This window comes from Aspergillus stella-maris (assembly GCF_047715825.1).
Source record: "Aspergillus stella-maris strain CBS 113639 unplaced genomic scaffold BDV14scaffold_33, whole genome shotgun sequence".
Lineage (NCBI taxonomy): Eukaryota > Fungi > Ascomycota > Eurotiomycetes > Eurotiales > Aspergillaceae > Aspergillus > Aspergillus stella-maris.
In genome coordinates this window covers 318997-335297 of record NW_027396827.1, presented here as the reverse complement: position 1 = coordinate 335297, position 16301 = coordinate 318997, and the positions used below count along the sequence as shown (strand labels likewise).

At 50.6% G+C, this 16301-nt stretch overlaps 6 protein-coding genes across 6 annotated transcripts in view; 4 read left to right on the top strand and 2 right to left on the bottom strand.

Annotated features, from left to right (window-relative positions):
• Nucleotides 1-2456, bottom strand: part of BDV14DRAFT_190324 (uncharacterized protein) — a gene marked incomplete at both ends in the record, with an annotated part of 3016 nt that extends 560 nt beyond the window's left edge. The window contains 4 exons of the mRNA XM_073771320.1: nt 92-343; nt 388-1044; nt 1588-1951; nt 2029-2456. Coding sequence (XP_073627426.1) covers nt 92-343; nt 388-1044; nt 1588-1951; nt 2029-2456 — 1701 coding nt within the window. The remainder of the gene's footprint in view (nt 1-91; nt 344-387; nt 1045-1587; nt 1952-2028) is intronic.
• A 2718-nt stretch (nt 2457-5174) lies between these two features.
• On the bottom strand, nt 5175-6635 carry BDV14DRAFT_200984 (uncharacterized protein; the record flags this gene model as incomplete). Its single annotated transcript, XM_073773630.1, has 1 exon — nt 5175-6635. The coding sequence occupies one exon, from the start codon at nt 6633-6635 to the stop codon at nt 5175-5177; it is 1461 nt and encodes a 486-aa protein (XP_073627425.1).
• Nucleotides 6636-7469: 834 nt separating this feature from the next.
• Nucleotides 7470-8514, top strand: BDV14DRAFT_175062 (WW domain-containing protein). The gene is made up of 3 exons (XM_073769002.1): nt 7470-8010; nt 8081-8166; nt 8228-8514. Exons 1-3 carry the CDS (start codon nt 7521-7523, stop codon nt 8438-8440), a joined length of 789 nt encoding a protein of 262 aa, XP_073627424.1. The 5' UTR covers nt 7470-7520; the 3' UTR covers nt 8441-8514.
• Nucleotides 8515-8745: 231 nt separating this feature from the next.
• Nucleotides 8746-10363, top strand: BDV14DRAFT_175060 (CaiB/BaiF CoA transferase family protein). The gene has a single exon (XM_073769001.1). The coding sequence runs from the start codon at nt 8856-8858 to the stop codon at nt 10065-10067; it is 1212 nt and encodes a 403-aa protein (XP_073627423.1). The 5' UTR covers nt 8746-8855; the 3' UTR covers nt 10068-10363.
• A 1004-nt stretch (nt 10364-11367) lies between these two features.
• On the top strand, nt 11368-13097 carry BDV14DRAFT_77779 (uncharacterized protein). Its single transcript, XM_073777501.1, has one exon. The coding sequence runs from the start codon at nt 11947-11949 to the stop codon at nt 13039-13041; it is 1095 nt and encodes a 364-aa protein (XP_073627422.1). The 5' UTR covers nt 11368-11946; the 3' UTR covers nt 13042-13097.
• Nucleotides 13098-13549: 452 nt separating this feature from the next.
• BDV14DRAFT_175057 (putative chromatin assembly factor 1 subunit A) lies at nt 13550-15736 on the top strand. Its single transcript, XM_073769000.1, has 2 exons — nt 13550-14477; nt 14553-15736. The coding sequence occupies exons 1-2, from the start codon at nt 13773-13775 to the stop codon at nt 15660-15662; spliced, it is 1815 nt and encodes a 604-aa protein (XP_073627421.1). The 5' UTR covers nt 13550-13772; the 3' UTR covers nt 15663-15736.
• The last annotated feature ends 565 nt before the right edge of the window (nt 15737-16301 follow it).

Genomic DNA, 16301 nt, shown 5'->3' with positions numbered 1-16301 from the left:
GCCTGAGGGCGCCAGTGGCGGGGTCCCAGAGCTTGATAGTCTGGTCGCCGGAGCCTGATGCCAGTAGCCGGCCGTCTGCTGAGAAGGCCACTGAATGGATCGATTTAGAATGGCCCTCCAAGGTTTGTAACTCTGGACTCCAATCCTCTTCCACTTTCGGGCCTCTAGATAACCAATCAGGAAGTTCTCTCTTGAAATTTCTCCTAATTACCGCCACTTCTGGCGCGAAGATTATGCCAGAAGCATAGAGCTGCAGAGGCGCAATATCTGCTATTTGGCTATTTTTCAGAACTAGTCGCTGTGCATCGTGCAGGAACCCAGATATTTTAAACTCCTTATAATCCTAAAAGTGTTAGCAATAGTAGGTAATCAAAGCACAAGACGTACTTGAATTGCCGACTGTAGATTACTAATACCTTCCAAGACTTCTGAGGTGTAACCTAGCAAGCTCATTGCTTCCACCCAATGAAGGAAGTGTTTTTCAAGGAATGCTAGGACATTGTTAATATGGCTTGTGGGGTCTTTGCTCCGGGCTAAATGGTAAATCCAGTAGCGACATGAATACTGTACCGCTGATGGCAAACACTCCTGAATAAATTTTGGGTCGATATCCCTGCGCTCCGTTCCGTGGCTTTTAAGATTGCACATATTCTTCTTGAGGTACCTGCACATGGTAGAGAGGCATTTTGTTGTTATTAGTTGGTGTATCCCCCTCTCATCAACCCATATTCCACATTTGCCACCAGTGTCGCTTTGAAGAAGAAAGTCTCGGAATGATAAGTGGAAGAGCCTTACAGGAAGCTTCTTATTATTTGGAATATCCAAAACTGAGTGCAGCGAATTTAAGCGAGCGTTGATAGATGTTGTGGAGATCTCCAGGAGGTCTGAAAGCGACGCGACCGAGAGTGGACTCTCCAGGAGAATAATTGTACCAATAACTTCCTGAACGTCCTGGATTAATTGCTTTTGTCTGTTCCCAGTATATCCATTAATAAGACGGTCGAGTACGGGGAGATATGTTGCATCCAATTTCGACTCCTGGTTCTGATATTCGAGAATATTGGTAAGACATTGCATGGGATCCAAATTTTGATCCTCAAAGACACGGCATATAGTAGCAGCAAAGATAAATAGTGGGACTGACATGGTAACAAGAGTTTGGAAATTCGCATTACCAGGCCAGTCCAGAGGAAGGGTTCGCTCCTGCCTTATGGCACCAAGCTTGTGCTCCAAGAACAAAGAGATGTCCTCTGCTATTATAGGTTCAGGAACCTCATGAAGAATCAAATCTCGATGATCGGTCCCTATAGCTCGGAAGCCTAGCCGGATAGGTAGCTCGGGTCGACTTGTTACAAAGACACGTAACTGTATTGAAGTCGACTCCTTTACTCGTGGAAGGAGCTGGAGGATGGCTCTTATATCATTATCGTTGTCACATTCATCTAGAGCATCAATCATGATTACAAGGACAGAACTCTTGTGGACTGTAGAGTCCAATCCTTGTAATGGCTGGAGAAGCAGCTTTTCGAATTGTTCTTTTAATGGCTTGCTCGATATTTTGGGATTATCCTGGATTGCTCTTATAACAGCTGGCTGCAATTCAGGATTTCTGTCCAAAAGTTGTCCGGTGATTGTTGAAAAAAGTTTTGTCGCATTCCCTCGGTCTCCTTCACCTCTTTTAAAGAAGAAGCTTGCCCCTAGTAACCCCTTCTGCTGAAATTTCCTCGCCATAGTTCGAGAAACTGTGGACTTTCCCGTACCCGCCAGGCCATTTAACCAGAATATGCATTTTCCCTGTAAAGAAACTGCCCATTCCAGGATTTCCCGACAGAGCTCTATTCGGGTTCCTGGAAGACATTCACTTTCATGTTGATTTGTATACGAGTTGAATTCCGCCCCGTCTGCTGTCGGTAGCGCCTCGAGGTCGATCTTCTGTTCGATTCGCTTGGAGCTCTGATGGGTTTTGAGGCCATAGGAACTAAGTAAACATTAGTGGCAGAGGCTTAAAAGGGGAGCAGTAACACAAACGTTTGATCCACTTGCAAGACAAGAGTAAATGAAGATTTGTATCTTTCCAGGTCCTGAAGAGTTCTCTCTAGCTTGGCACGTTTTAATGGCCATTTCAGGGCTTGAAGCCCAAATTTTCGCATAGCTTTGGTCGATTTCCGAGTGTTCTCTGGGTTGATCTTTTCCCGCAAAAGAGTGAGCACTGACATACAACTAGCAGTGTCATTAATCAGTATCTGAGAGGTTGATAGTTCCCTGCCATCCTGGCTCTGAACTAGCTCCTCGAGTTTCTTGACAATTTCCAAAAGGCTTGTGATCCCTTGTTGCAACGAGGTAATATCTTCTCTTGCATCTTTTACTTCCTTGATATAGCCGCCACATATCGTCGCAATACTTCCTGTTAGCTGGATGATAGCAATCACGCTTGCCGTGCAAGATAGAGGCTCCATAGCTAAAGCAGGGACTTGGAAATGTTGCAAGAGAGGTTTGCGAGATTCATCTTTATCTCCCTAGGCTGACAGATGCGGGGCAGCTGTCAAAGAGTGAGGCGGACTGTGTAACATGCTTTATTAGCCTATAAACACCATGCAATATAGCCTTCCCTCTTTAGGAGCTGCCAAGCTTAGGGATCCTAGCCAAGTGAGATAGCAGCAGTTGCAGATGTTGTCCCATAAACACCAGCAGGGAGACAGGCCACCACAATATTATAACTGCTAACGCTCCCGAGTGTGTAGATGTTATAGTCAGATTCTGTTTAAATAAGTCGAGGATAAACTTGGTCCAGAAACACCTTTGCGGCCGTCAACTCCAACGGCAAGGCACAGATCCAGGCAACTGTGTACGAAGCGTGTGTGAATGCCATTTGGGTGGTCAAGTGTTTAGATAACACTCGCAGTTTGTTGGCAAGCCTAAGTGAGACGAAGGACATCAAACTTCAAGAAAAGGCGGGGCAACGAGGACTTGGGAGGTGGGGTAAGGACAAGACACAGCCACGAGGTTGTCACACGGTAAGACAATCGTGGCCTTGTTAGATGGCAGAAAAACAACACAAAACAAGCAGCCTACACACATATATCTAGCAACAACATCAAAGCTTCAAGCAGATTCAAGTGTCCTGAAGTCACTTCCATCAGGGATAGAATTTAAATGTGATTTTGCTCTTTGGGAGATCGAGGTTTGCTGTTCCTGATGGCTTAGCGATGAAGTCTACTGAGGGGCTCACCGCCAACAAATGAAGCCTGAGGCAGCTGAGACCGAATGGGATTAACCTGGGCTTTGACGCTGTTTGACATGTTTGCTCCATTGCTCGAGTTGCTGGGCTAAGCCACACTCCCAAATTATGGCCTCAGGCAAGAAGCCCACTCAAGTGTTGTTTGATGTGTTTGCATGTTAACGTAAGCTCGACCTGAGACGACATCACTCCAAGACAAGCGTCCCATGCATATATCCATCTCAAAATGGCACGGCACCTGGAGCCCTGGCGTCGTACAAAGATTGTTCATATGATCCGTAGTGGAAGATTCACTCCATCTCAGGTAGCGAAAAGCGCGGAATGTGATAGGCGAACTGTGTCCACCATCTGCAAGAACCTGCGATTGTTCGGCACCCCTGGGCCTCCTTCTGTCCATATTGGCTGCCAACCAACCGTGACCCCCTATATGGTTGATGTCCTTTTTAATCATCTAAATGAACAGCCTGGGCTATATCTTGAAGAGATGGTTGGCTATTTGCATTAGAAACTGTCGGGAACTCGGAGGTGAGCGATCGCCGTGAGAAGCCTTGATTCTCTATCTAGAAGGCGATCGGTGGAAAGTCAGTGGTGCGGAGAGCACGTGACCGCCAGCTGATGCCTGAGGCTATCTCAACAGAAACCTTCGACATTGTTGATGGCTGTGGTTCTATTGCCAGTGACTAGACCAAGTTACGGGTTGCCGCTTTGAGGTCTACCTATAACCAGTTCCACAGCGCTTGGTACATGAGGCTCTGATGAGAAATCCAAGCATGGCGGGTAGTTATGCGATGAAATGTGATTAGGCAAAGTATTACATTCTTATTTTTATTGAATAAATTACCAAGCCGGTAACTAACATGCATTGCAATCAGAGCCATCACGATCACCTGAATATTTGTCGTTACTCAACTACCTGAACAGCCAGAGAACAAGCCAAGGATGCCCGGTGAGTGGTTTAGTGGAAGAAGAAGCGCATAGATGCCTGCTTTATGTCACCCAGCCAGTGCTTATCCGCCTAAACTGCATCTGACAGCCTCTTTTTCTAACTTCGGTCTGCGCAGGCAGCTTTGGATCGAATTAGGGACACGTTCCCTACCTGAAAGCTTGAGGCTGGATTGCTTGTCCCTTTCCGTAGGGAGCTTCCTACCACGGATGAAATTCCGGCACAGGAAGGGTTCACTACACGCAAATGTCGACACGTTGTCGCGATACCCTATACCCGAGATACCTAGGTAGGTAACCTTCAAAAGCACATAGCCCCACGGGAACGATGCGAGATAGCCCGGAACTGGAATGGCTGCTCGCGACACCAGCAAACACCAACTGCGCGACATCCTTGCAGAGTATCAACCGACGGAAGCATTAGGCTATGGGGCTCACGCAACAGGTAGTAAAGGATAAAGGAGGAGTGTTTGAAGGATTGTGACGAGTGACGAGTAACGGTGAGGGGAAATACGAGAACAGAAACCATACGCGCATTGAGCTCCTTGAGGGATCAAAGTAGGTACAGAAGTAGTGAAGGAGCGGGCAGTAGATAGAGATTGTGGATAGTGGAATCGAAGGGGTTAAGAGGACCTGTAGGTTAAAGTCCTGACGATTGGCAATGAGATGCGGATCTATGTCCAGGCTGGAATGTATTCTGCCTATATGGTTCTACAAATGAGAAGAAGATTGCCAGCCAAGAATCCCACCTACCTAGAAAATTCCTCTTCAGTAGTCATACGGCCCTGGTGTAGACTTGTGTAGGCATTTCGACGCCATTTTCGATTTCTGATTTCTGATCTGATGTCTAATTCTTCCTTGTCCGTGGTCTATGGTATCGCGGTATTCCCTTTCGGTAGCTAGAAGGACATAAGGAGATCCTATATGCCTAGGTTGGATTTGTTGGCGTTCTTTCGAAATGCTATATAGTATTACCAACGACTATATATTCCCATCACGACGCATCAACACCATCAAGGAACATCCCAGACGGGCTATCAACCCACCCACCCCATTCCGTCAATTCACCCTTGCTCTCAAAGAAGGCTTCCACCTTCCCCTCGATCCCATCCGGCCCAACTTTCCACGTTCCATCTTCCACCAGCTGGATCCATTTCTCAAGCACCCTCGCAAGTCTCGCATCGTGAGCCCTCCAAAACGGCGATTCCCTAGCCCTAACCTGCCATATTCTTTCTGAGTCTGGCCGAAACCTCCTCTTCGACGGCAGTCCAGCCCACTGTTCGTAGTTTCTTGAAGAAGGTAAGACTAGTCCCACGCTGTCCTGCCACATAGCCTGTTGGCTGGAGCAGAGGCCCGCGTGTATATTATCTCCCATTGGAAATAGAATGGACGGGATGAGTTTTCTTGATTCGTCGTCGAGGGGCAGGTCGTCCCATACTATTTCTTTGAGATCAGGGTCGACTCCGTACGGTGTCATAATATCGGTTTCTTCGAGGGCGAATTGATCTCGCTGCCGTTGGGCAAGTTCCGTCAATTGAGCTTCAGAGGGAAACACCAGCGACGGAGCAACGAACTTAAAGCTCGGTCTGCGTGTACGAGAGAAGAAGTGTTGGGGGAATCCCAGGAACTCCGGTTCCAGTTCAGGGTTGAGATCCGCGCTAGCTGCTTGTTGCTGTTTCTGCTCGGGGAGTTTACTCTCCACAAGCGCAACATACCGACTCCACACCTCCAAGTCCTCTTCCAAATCTTGAGGAGGTGGGTACATCATATCCCATCCTTCTGTCCTGCTGGAGAAGATCGTGCTATCTTGGGGGCGCATTATACATCGTCGCCGGACAAACGCCAGCCACTTCTCCAGGATTTCATCTAGCGGTAGCCAGACGTGCTCGTCGTAGCCCGGTGGAGTGTTAAAGATCCAATCGACCCATGTTGCTTTGTTCGTATCCATATCAAATACTAATCCCAGCTCGTCGTTCTCAAAGGTACTCGGGATATACAGTAGAACGCAGCGGTTATACTTGCCATTGAACAGGATCTCCCCTAGAGATAACCAGCTCGATGGGCCATTCAAATCGGCAGCAAAGGGTAGCATGTGCTGGCTGTGAGAGTCTGGTGGAATAATTTTGACTCTTGAGACAAATTCAAAGAGAGATGTGCTCAGCTTCTTCCGCGCGAGCTTGGTCGCCCCCTTTGACGCGGACTCCCAAAAGTCCACAGCATTTACCACGAGCAGTGGTTCATGGCCAGGGACGCTCGCAGACTCGTTGATAATAGCATTGTGCAGTTCAACGCAGCGGTCCACGTTCAATGTCGTTGGCGTCACAATTCCCGTATGCTCAAAGCCGGGAACCCTGGGCTGTCTGGATGAGATGACATACTGCAGAAAGCAATGAATGGTGAAAGCGCCGATGAGGCCAATGACCACAATGGGGGTATCCCATACTGGCGACCGCATTTCAGGTGATATGTACTGGCGAGAAACGAAAAAATCTAGAGAAGTTTATTTCAGGGCCAGGCTCTTGGCGTTCGCTTTGCCTAGCCGGAGTAGGATGAAGCTGAATAATTGCCATCTAGGATCACGATACCACCTCATAGTTAGCTTCCATGCAGTATTGAGCTGGCGAAGCCTTGGGTTTTTGAGAAGCCTGATGCCAGATCATGGGTTCTCAAACCAATGGATATCCCATGACTGCTGTTAAGATAGAGCCGGGCTTCAGCATGTAAGCACAGAATGGGTTGCATTGGGCCATCAAGAGCAGTATTCAAGACATGGAAGCCGACAGGGCGCTGCGAAACAAGATATTTTCTCGTTTTACCGAGTACATAGCGCCCCCAGTGGTTCTAAAGAACCCTCGTTGTTTGCGTGGGAAGTGCGAACCGCTCAAGCATCCAAGCTCAGCCAAGACGGGTCGACCCGACGTACAAGTTGGAGTTGACTTTGGATTCAACCACAAACCACCATGGAATGAAACTTGAAAGACTATGACAAGCCTATGCTGTATTACTGCCTGCTCTCAAAAATTTGATAAGGATTCGAAAGGCAAAGAATATCACCGGAATTTCGGCCCTGCCCCTGAGACATTTACATTAACCCCCCACTCACAAATGGAGCAGGCTAAGTGGCGGCAAGATGAGCGCATATCATTGATCCAGCACGAATTGCTCCTTACCAGCAAGGCCTTAGCAGAAGCTTAGGTTCCCCATTTGCTATGCCCTGCAGTAAATACGGAGTACAAAAAAGTACTTATCTTGCGCGCCTCCCACGTCCTCCGAGTTTCATCCCACCTTGACCTTTTCACACCTCGCAACTGAACTACACTACTACCAGAACACAGTCAACATGGGCTTCCTCGGCGAACTAATCGAAGGCGCCATCGAGTCAAAATTCTCAGGCTCAAGCCACTCCCAGCAACAACAACAACCCGAGTACGGCTACGAAGGCGGCAGCAGCGGCTACGGATCCGCCCCTCCCCCCTCCGGACCACAAGCCCCCTACCCCTGGGTCTCGCGATGGGACGACCGCAGTCAGCGCTGGTACTTCCTGAATGAGCAGACGGGTCAGACGAGCTGGGAGATGCCTGGTGGCGCTCCTTCGTACGGTGGTGGCTATGGAGGGGGTTATGAGACCCGGGGTGGATATGGCGGCGGCGGTGGCTATGGGGGTCCCGCACCTGGGTATGGTGGTGAGCCTGGGTATGCGCGCCAGGATGGGTACTATGAGCAGCAGCAGCAGCCTGAGAAGAAGGATCACACTGGGTTGTATGTGGCTGGTGGTGTTGCGGCCGGTGCCGTTGGTGGTGCGCTCTTGATGCATGAGGGGGAGGAGATTCGTATGTTCAGACCAAACATCCGATACTGACTCAAAGAGTTTACATATCTAACGAGGATTGCTTCATACAGACGACGACTTTGAACGCGACAAGTACGAACTCGAGCAGAGCGTCGAAGACCTACCAGAGGATGCGGCCCGGTGGACCGGTGAAGCGGTATGCCATTTCTCTGATCTTGATATTATAGCGACTGGTGACTAACTTTGACTGTATCTAGGTCGGCGAAGTCGAGCAAGTCCCAGACAGAATCGAGGACGGATTCGACGCCATGGGAAACAAAATCGAAGACGCGGTTGACGACGTTGAAGATTTCCCAGAGGATGCAGCGGAGTGGACTGGCGAGAAGGTCGGCGAGGTCGAGCAATTCGGTGATAATATGGAGAACGCCTACGACCAGGGAGAGTATGAAGGAAGAAACGACGATTGGTAGTTTTGGGTTTTGCGGATGTTTATATAGAGATACAACGCTGAGATACTCCAGTCCTTGAATTATATATAGAGTACCATGCTCTTGTTCATTTGGCGAATTGTAGACGATGAAGATACCTCTAAGAAAGCAGATGAATATAAACCATAGCTTCAAGAGTAGATATGGCCTTTCGTTTTCCAGAAGGTATAGATCGACAACAACCAAACACGGTTGACCCATAAAGAGAGCCACGGCCCGGTGCAAATTCCCCGCATGCTGCCCGGACCTCGGCAGGTTGGATTGGCAGCGGAGACAACCCCAGACAGCCACCCATTTAAACAGTCACGCTCTGTATACAACCTCCCCGGGACAATTTAGAACTCCTCCACATTATCGAAATTGGTCGCATACCAATTTCAGTTTTGGAAAAGATACAATGTCCGCACAGCTTCCACTCACAGGGGTCCGCGTCGTAGAACTCGCTGGCCTGGCTCCTGGTTCGTCTTCTCCGCACCATAGTCCACCCAGTATACCGAGAACAAGAAACACTAATAATAAGACAACAGGTCCCTTCGCCGGCCTCCTCCTAGCAGACTACGGCGCCTCACTCCTCCGCATCGACCGCCCAAACTCTCTAAGCGCAGACCAACTCACGCGCGGCAAGACCTCAATAACACTTGACCTCCGCGACAAAACTTCCCACAACCTACTACTAGACCTCCTCGCCAACGCAGACGTCCTAATTGACCCATTCCGGCCCGGCGTGCTCGAGCGTCTCGGTCTTTCACCCCAGGATGTACTACTGAAGAGGAACCCGCGCCTCATCGTCGCGCGCATAACGGGGTTCCGGCGGGACGGGAAGTACAGGGATATGGCGGGGCATGATATAAACTACATTGCTGTCTCCGGGGTCCTCTCTATGCTTGGGCGCGAAGGGGAGAGACCGCATGCGCCGGGGAATATACTGGGTGATTTTGCGGGTGGAGGGGCGGTTTGTTTCCAGGGGATATTACTTGCGCTGTTATCGCGTGTGAATAGCGGGAGGGGACAGGTTATTGAGGCGAATATGGTTGATGGGTCTGCTTATCTTGCGACGATGCCGAGGCTAGGGATGCAGAATCCGCTTTGGAGTGGACGCAGGGGGACAAATATGCTTGATGGGGGAAGTCCGTTCTACGATACCTATGAGTGTAAGGATGAGGGGAAGTATTTCTCTGTTGGGGCGCTGGAGCCGCGGTTTTATGCGGCGCTGGTTAAGGGGTTGGGGTTTAAAAAGGGGGAGTTGCCGGATCGTGATGACAGGGAAAATTGGCCTGCGCTTAGAGAGATATTCACAAAGAGGTTCAAAGAGAAGACGCGCGCGGAGTGGGAGGCTGTCTTTGATGGGACGGATGCGTGTGCGACGCCCGTGCTGGAGCAGTCGGAGTTGAAGGCTGCTGGGTTCGAGCAGCGGCCGATTGTGCATTTGTCTGAGACCCCGGCCCGACCGATCAAACCCGATGATGGAGCTTGGACCGGCGGGATCCTTGAGCCGGGGACTGGGGGGAAGGAGACGTTGAAGACGTGGCTGGGTTGGGAGCAAGGGCGGGATTATGAGGTGAGGAAGGACGGTGCGCTGCTGCGGGTTGATAACAAGTCCAAGTTGTAAAGAGATTAGATGAGAGTGTATACCCGGAACCTTGCTTCGAGTCGCAAGAAAGTTGGAACCCCCAAGAACCACGGCAAGGAACATTGTATGCCGTATTCCGTATGTAACCCTTCGCCCTGGTTTTGCCGGTTCGGCCGCAATGCTCCTGCAATGATGGATCCATTCCCGGAAGAGAGTCGCGGTGGACCACGGACTGACTGAGACAACTCGGGGCAGAGCCCCTTTGTATGTAACTTTGTCGCTGTCTTGAACACGGTACCACGGGACAAAGCCACAGCTCGCTGGCGATTCGTCCGAGTTAAAAAAAAAAAAAAAAAAGGGGCATCAGATGGAAACAGGGCTGAGCTGAAGATGACCTCGACATGTCTCACCTCCAGATAAAATGCCAATCAGCCACACGAGCGAAAGGTAACGGTTGAAGAAAGGTTGCAACCTCCAGCGCTAAATCCGGAGTCAAGATTCGGTGGATGTAACTCAACACATGGCGAGCTCCCGGGCCTTGATAGGCTTTCTAACTCGTGAACCATTCAATGACAAGCGCTAGTTCTGCTGGTTAAGGCAATATTAGTGGATGCTCACGTCACTCTCTCTCCTATGGTCCCCAACTGGCAACTGCCAAAAGTCCAAGGCATGACCTGGAAGTGTGGATTTTGAGGAGGCGCTTAGAATTTCCCCGGCTGAGCGCTGAGCTGTCGATACGAGCAATGGCTGCTCCTTGAACCTTACCCTCTGTCTCTGCTCTCTAACATCCCTGGTTTCGTGATGTCGGATTCTTCGGGCAAAATGTGGGGGTTTCGACGTCACGATGAACGAGAGGAAATGGCATAAAGTCATAAGTGACATAAATCCACTGGATCTGAGACGGCAGAAAGTGAAAATCAGGAACGGAGTGCTGGAGCAGTGCTGCTAGCGGCCGGTACGCCTGTGTATTGGAGCGTAATGTCTGGGTATGGGTATGGGTCAGCCACGGCGTGGAGAGTGGCGCAGCGTCTCACCTTTCCACTCCCTTGTCTCAGTCTTTGAAGTCATTGAAAGCCCTCAACAATGGATGTGCTGTAATTAGCTATGAGAGACCTTAGGAATAGAAGTCATCAATCAGCCACAGAAGCCGTGAACAAGCCAAGGGAAGAGGTCAAGTGCTGTCATATGATGTGGCTCAACATGGCTGTGCGGGTTGTTCTCCAGTGGTATCATAGCACGGAAGCGTATTGAGCCGCGTAAAGTACGGTACAATTGTTACCCTATCAACTGGGTTTCTCTCTCGTTCCAATTCTCCCCCATCTTCAAGTTATCGTTCAAGCACCGGCAGTCCGCGCTTCTTCCCCTCTTTCCTCTTTTATATTATTCTGCCGTGCCTCGCTTTACACACCAGCTCTGAATCTCTTTCTGGCTAACTGAGATTATATCTTGCTCGCTCTGCAATTGCCCGCACACGACTTGCGTCTGCCACCTCGTGCTCGCAGATTCCCCCCTCCGGTTCATTGGTAACCTGAGGTAGCCGCTGTCGCAGCCGCTTCCCCTTGGACCCCAAGGCAGCCCGACAACATTCTGCAGCAAATCGCCTCTGTACCTCACCTTGCTTTTACGACAGCTCGTTGTTCACTGGTTTTGCACGTTGCGCGCCCTGCGAGGCATATCCTCTATTTCCCGGGAGCTGCAGATTCGGTACTCGTACGACAGCAGCAGCCGCCTGCTCCTGGACCGGCAACTCATCCGTCTGTTTCAAACTGTGTTGCAGCCCGGAAATAGCCTTTGAGGCCTCCGTGTAGTAGAAAGGGTTCTCGTCATTCTCGACCAGCTGCTAAAAAGCAAATAACGCATCCCACCAACTGTTTCGATCGGGGGGTACCTGGGCGGTTCACAGCTCTAACCGCCCACCATGACAGACTACCGATTGCCGATGCACAAACCACCTGCGCGGAAACCCGTTGCCTCTACACATGCTGGGCCTCAATTCCAGTCTTATCAGAATAATGGATACCAGCAACCGCAATATCAGCATCACCCCCAGGCTCAACAATATGCCGCCCATCCCTCGGTCGCTTCCCTTGCGCACAGCCGGAGCCGGACATCCTCCTCGCACGTCTTGCCTTATGCAGGACAACAGCAACCGCAACAACCGTATACCACAGGTCCCTCACCACAGCATAGCATGACTGTTCCGTACAACCCCATGGCCAGACGTCTGTCGACCGCGACCACTTCCACAACATCCACAGGAAATCCTCACATGAACCCGGATATCCGACGGAGCACGTCAGGGCGATCGGCCAACGGACAAATGAGCTATGTAGCGCTACTGCGCCGGCAAAAAGCCACTGTTTGGTGCGATCGCGCGCAGCCGGAAGATCCTCGATTGCGACAGCAGAAGCTCGTAGATAAGAAGCGAGCGTATCTCGAAGTCCACGGTGCAGGCGCCGGAGGACGGGCGAGTACGCTTGGCAGCGGAAAGGGCAAGCACGGCAGCAAGGTGAAAGATCTCTCACCTTCTGCACTCGTCGGTGCAACTGTTCCAGTTCGACTCAGTGCCAACGAGATTGGGGACGCAGACGACGATGCGCGCAGTGATCGCGACTTCCCCTACCGGCGAACGGGCAGCGGACGAAGCTCCCTCGGTAGCGGCCATCGTTACCCTAGCGGATATCAGCGGAACACAATGGGCAGTAACAGCAGCCCGCCTAATGAGAAGACGGATCTCCCGGGTGTGTCTGAGGACCCAGCTATGGACAAGTCGGGGGAGAAGAAGGACACTGCTTCAGTCAAGGGTGATGCTGTCACAACCCACAGCCGGAACAGTGAACAGGAGGATAACTTCGGAACCGTCGGTGATATGGGCGCGCCTAGCGCCGCTACTTTGGCCGAACAGAAGGCGAAGAAGGCAGCCGAACTTCGGCGCCGCGGTAGTGTGGACGATCGGACGACTTCTATGACCAACGTGCGGCTATTCGTCGCAAACCCGGATTTGAGCGATTAACAGCGGCTAGCACCTCTCGCATCCCAACCTTCTTGAACACGCAAACGCTTCAATGTTTCCCAATCTTCCAGCATCTTGATATCCCGCACCGTTCTACTCTTTCGCCTTGCTTCATCTGCTTCCGTCAGCCAATCTCGTTTTGAAACCTTTCCACGCTTTGCCTGTGTCACTTTCTTCATCCTTGACACGAAGACGTGAGTCTTCTATATTGTCAGCTGTGACTACACAGGACGATGGACTGAAGACCGAATGTATCTCTTCCAGTCTTGGCATTTATTGCACCGGTTGGGCGTCGTATGAAGGAGTGCTATTACTACTAATAATACCTTGTACATAATACAAATATATCACAACAATTTTGAAACTTGAGATCAATTAAACGTAATCTAAATAATTGAATTGGGCATAGAAACGAGGGCTGTCCTGATTACATAAACCATCACGTGCCGGATAATCCACGCGAGGCAGGCGCGTCAGTTTGTCAATTAACGCGTTCCAAGATCGGCCCATTCTGCTCCTCGCTACCGTCCTTAATCACTGTCGTTGATGGAAGCCTATGGTGAATTGCAAGCGTTTACTGTACTGTTGATTGTTTGATTAACTGTCTGACTTTACTTTCATTTTCGTCTCTTCTCTTTTCCTTTCCCTGTTCTCCTTAATGACCCAGACCTCTCATCATTACTGACTTCCACCCACCCTGTCCGTCTCCCAACATCATCGGGAAGGACAACATGCAAGCAGCATTAGCAATGGACAGCAATCTGGTTTCCCAGTCTACGTCGGCACCCTCTTCATCGCCAGCACCACCGTCGAACCTACCTCCGTTCCCCCCAACGCAGTCACAACCCGTTCCGCAACCGTCCCCAGGGCAGAAGCGACCTGCCCATGCACTTGACACGCCTAGCACGCCTACTACTTCCCGCCAGATTGACCCGACTTCAGCCGCAAATCCATCACCAATGAACATCGACGATAAAGAAAATCGCAGCGAGTCCTCAACCACGAAGAGTAATGACTACACTGTTACAATGAACCCAGCTCCGCCAGCGCCCGCGCATACTCACAACGAAACGGGGAGCCTGGCCGTCGCCGATGGAAACATGGGTCCGGCTCAGCTGCAGGCTGGCAATGTTGCGGCTGGAACTCCACCTGCCGCTAAGAAGAGGAAGTTGACGCCTGCTGAAAAGGAGGCTAAGCAACAGGAGAAGGAAGCAAAGGAGCGGCAGAAGGCCGAGGAAAAGGCAAAAAAAGATGAAGAGAAGGCAAAGAAGGAGGAGGAGAAAGCTAGGAAAGAGGAGGAGAAAAAGAAGAAGGAAGCGGAGAAAGAAGAGGAACGAAAGAAGCGAGAAGAGAAGAAGAAAGCTAAGGACGAGGAGAAAGCTGCCAAGGAGGAAGAGAAGCGCAAGAAGGATGAAGAGAAGTTAAAGAAGGAGAGAGTATGTCCCGTCATTCTGAATCGATACTATGCCATCGTCCAGCAGAAATTCGATAGACTTACTAACCTCTGACAGGCACAAATGAAGTTGAATTCCTTCTTTGCTAAGCCCAAGGCCACTGGAGACATGCCACCACCTATCGTCAGTTGTTCGCCAAAGAAGTCGTCTGGCGATGGAGTCTCCGCTGGTTCACCACAGAAAACTGCTGAAGTTTCTGCGTACAAGCGGGAGTTTCCAGACTTTTTCTTGCATCCAAACACCTCTGTTGCACCTCAGCACAGATTCGAACGAGATGCTCAAGCGCTGGCTCATCTGCGAGAAAAGGTGGACTCGTCTTTCAACAAAGGGTCTGACGAGCGGATTGCCTTTCGACCATCCGAAATATTCAGAATAATGCCGTACAAGCGGAGACGAGGCCATCAAAGCATGTCAGTTCGCGATATTCTGCTCCAAATGCAGAGCTTGAATGACATGCCAGAGACATCGGAAGCAGCTCGGAAGCTTCAAGCATCCTTAAGGCAAGTGAGGATGAAATCATTGAAGTTTGGGGAAGATGTCCGCCCGCCATATCAAGGAACTTACACCAAGCCAATGTCCAAGGAGTCAGCATCTAAGTTGATGCGGAACCCATTCAGTCGCGAGCTGCCTGAGGTCAACTATGACTACGACTCCGAAGCAGAATGGGAGGACGCCGAAGAAGGAGAGGAACTAGACTCGGAGGACGAAGACGAAGGTAGCGAAGACGGAGACGAGGACATGGATGAATTCCTTGATGACGAAGATGACCACCTAGCAAACGGCAAACGACGACTACTTGTGGGTGACCTTGAGCCAGTGTGTACCGGCATAAAATGGCAGGATCAAGGGTCCGGCGCAGAGCTGCAGGCCTACAAACTTGAGGCGATATTACCGTCTGTCACACTTCCAATCGACCCCTTCTCTACATCTTACTGGCAGAAGCCCGCGGTTCCAGAACCGACCAACGGCTTGGAACGCCCTGGACGCTTACCTTGGTCTACTCTCATGGGGAACCCAGCCTCCGGATCTGCAGCAATGCAGGAGGGGAACACAGGGACAGCGCCTAAGCGGGCTTTTCCGGTTGAACAACTCGGCGAGTTCAAGACTGTTGTTCAAGACAGCGACCTTACCAAGACGGGCTTGGTCGAAGTGCTGAAGAAAAGGTAAGAGATTGTGGTCTAAATCTTATTGGAGCTAATCGACTGACCCCCTCCGCTTAGGTTTCCGAAAGTGTCGAAGGGCACACTAAAGCATACTTTGGACCTGGTTGCGACGCGGGTTGGACAAAAGGAAGCTGACAAGAAATGGGTCTGGAAGTGATTGGGCCACGAGTGACAGGCGAGACAAGGGAGTCAAGAAAAAGATGAAGAATCCGCAGCTATCATTACTTGCGCGCGATATCGCTGCAAGGTGCATATTGCGACCACTATCTACTGCTGTGTCTTGACGGATACTGCAACCCATGCATGAGCAGATGGTCGCAGAGCGTCTAGCCAGACGTCTGTTCGGTTACAGAGCTCGACCGATCAACTTCACCGCGCGACAGAAAGCAGTAGCGATCAGTGATACGTGTACCTGCTTGCCGAGGAAGGGGGCACACAGCGCAGGCCGTGAAGTGTACCCCGCCGATTGCAAAGGACAGATGCGCGACGAGGAATGTGGCGGGGACAAGCGCATGCTAGGAGAATTAGCCTTACTGGATTTAGCCATTTTACATACAGGGTAGAGTCGGAGCAGGTGAAGAAAGCAGTCGACCTAATGAGACACATGCATTTGCTGGTTACTACAGAGTATAGTTCGATTGAT

Excerpts from the sequence above, each read along its gene's own strand:
- BDV14DRAFT_77779 (XM_073777501.1), top strand. The coding sequence starts at position 11,947 with ATGACAGACTACCGATTGCCGATGCACAAACCACCTGCGCGGAAACCC.
- BDV14DRAFT_175062 (XM_073769002.1), top strand. The coding sequence starts at position 7,521 with ATGGGCTTCCTCGGCGAACTAATCGAAGGCGCCATCGAGTCAAAATTC. Across the intron at positions 8,011-8,080 it reads GCATGAGGGGGAGGAGATTC|ACGACGACTTTGAACGCGAC; the intron begins GTATGTTCAGAC and ends TGCTTCATACAG. Across the intron at positions 8,167-8,227 it reads CCCGGTGGACCGGTGAAGCG|GTCGGCGAAGTCGAGCAAGT; the intron begins GTATGCCATTTC and ends GACTGTATCTAG.
- BDV14DRAFT_175057 (XM_073769000.1), top strand. The coding sequence starts at position 13,773 with ATGCAAGCAGCATTAGCAATGGACAGCAATCTGGTTTCCCAGTCTACG. Across the intron at positions 14,478-14,552 it reads AGAAGTTAAAGAAGGAGAGA|GCACAAATGAAGTTGAATTC; the intron begins GTATGTCCCGTC and ends AACCTCTGACAG.
- BDV14DRAFT_175060 (XM_073769001.1), top strand. The coding sequence starts at position 8,856 with ATGTCCGCACAGCTTCCACTCACAGGGGTCCGCGTCGTAGAACTCGCT.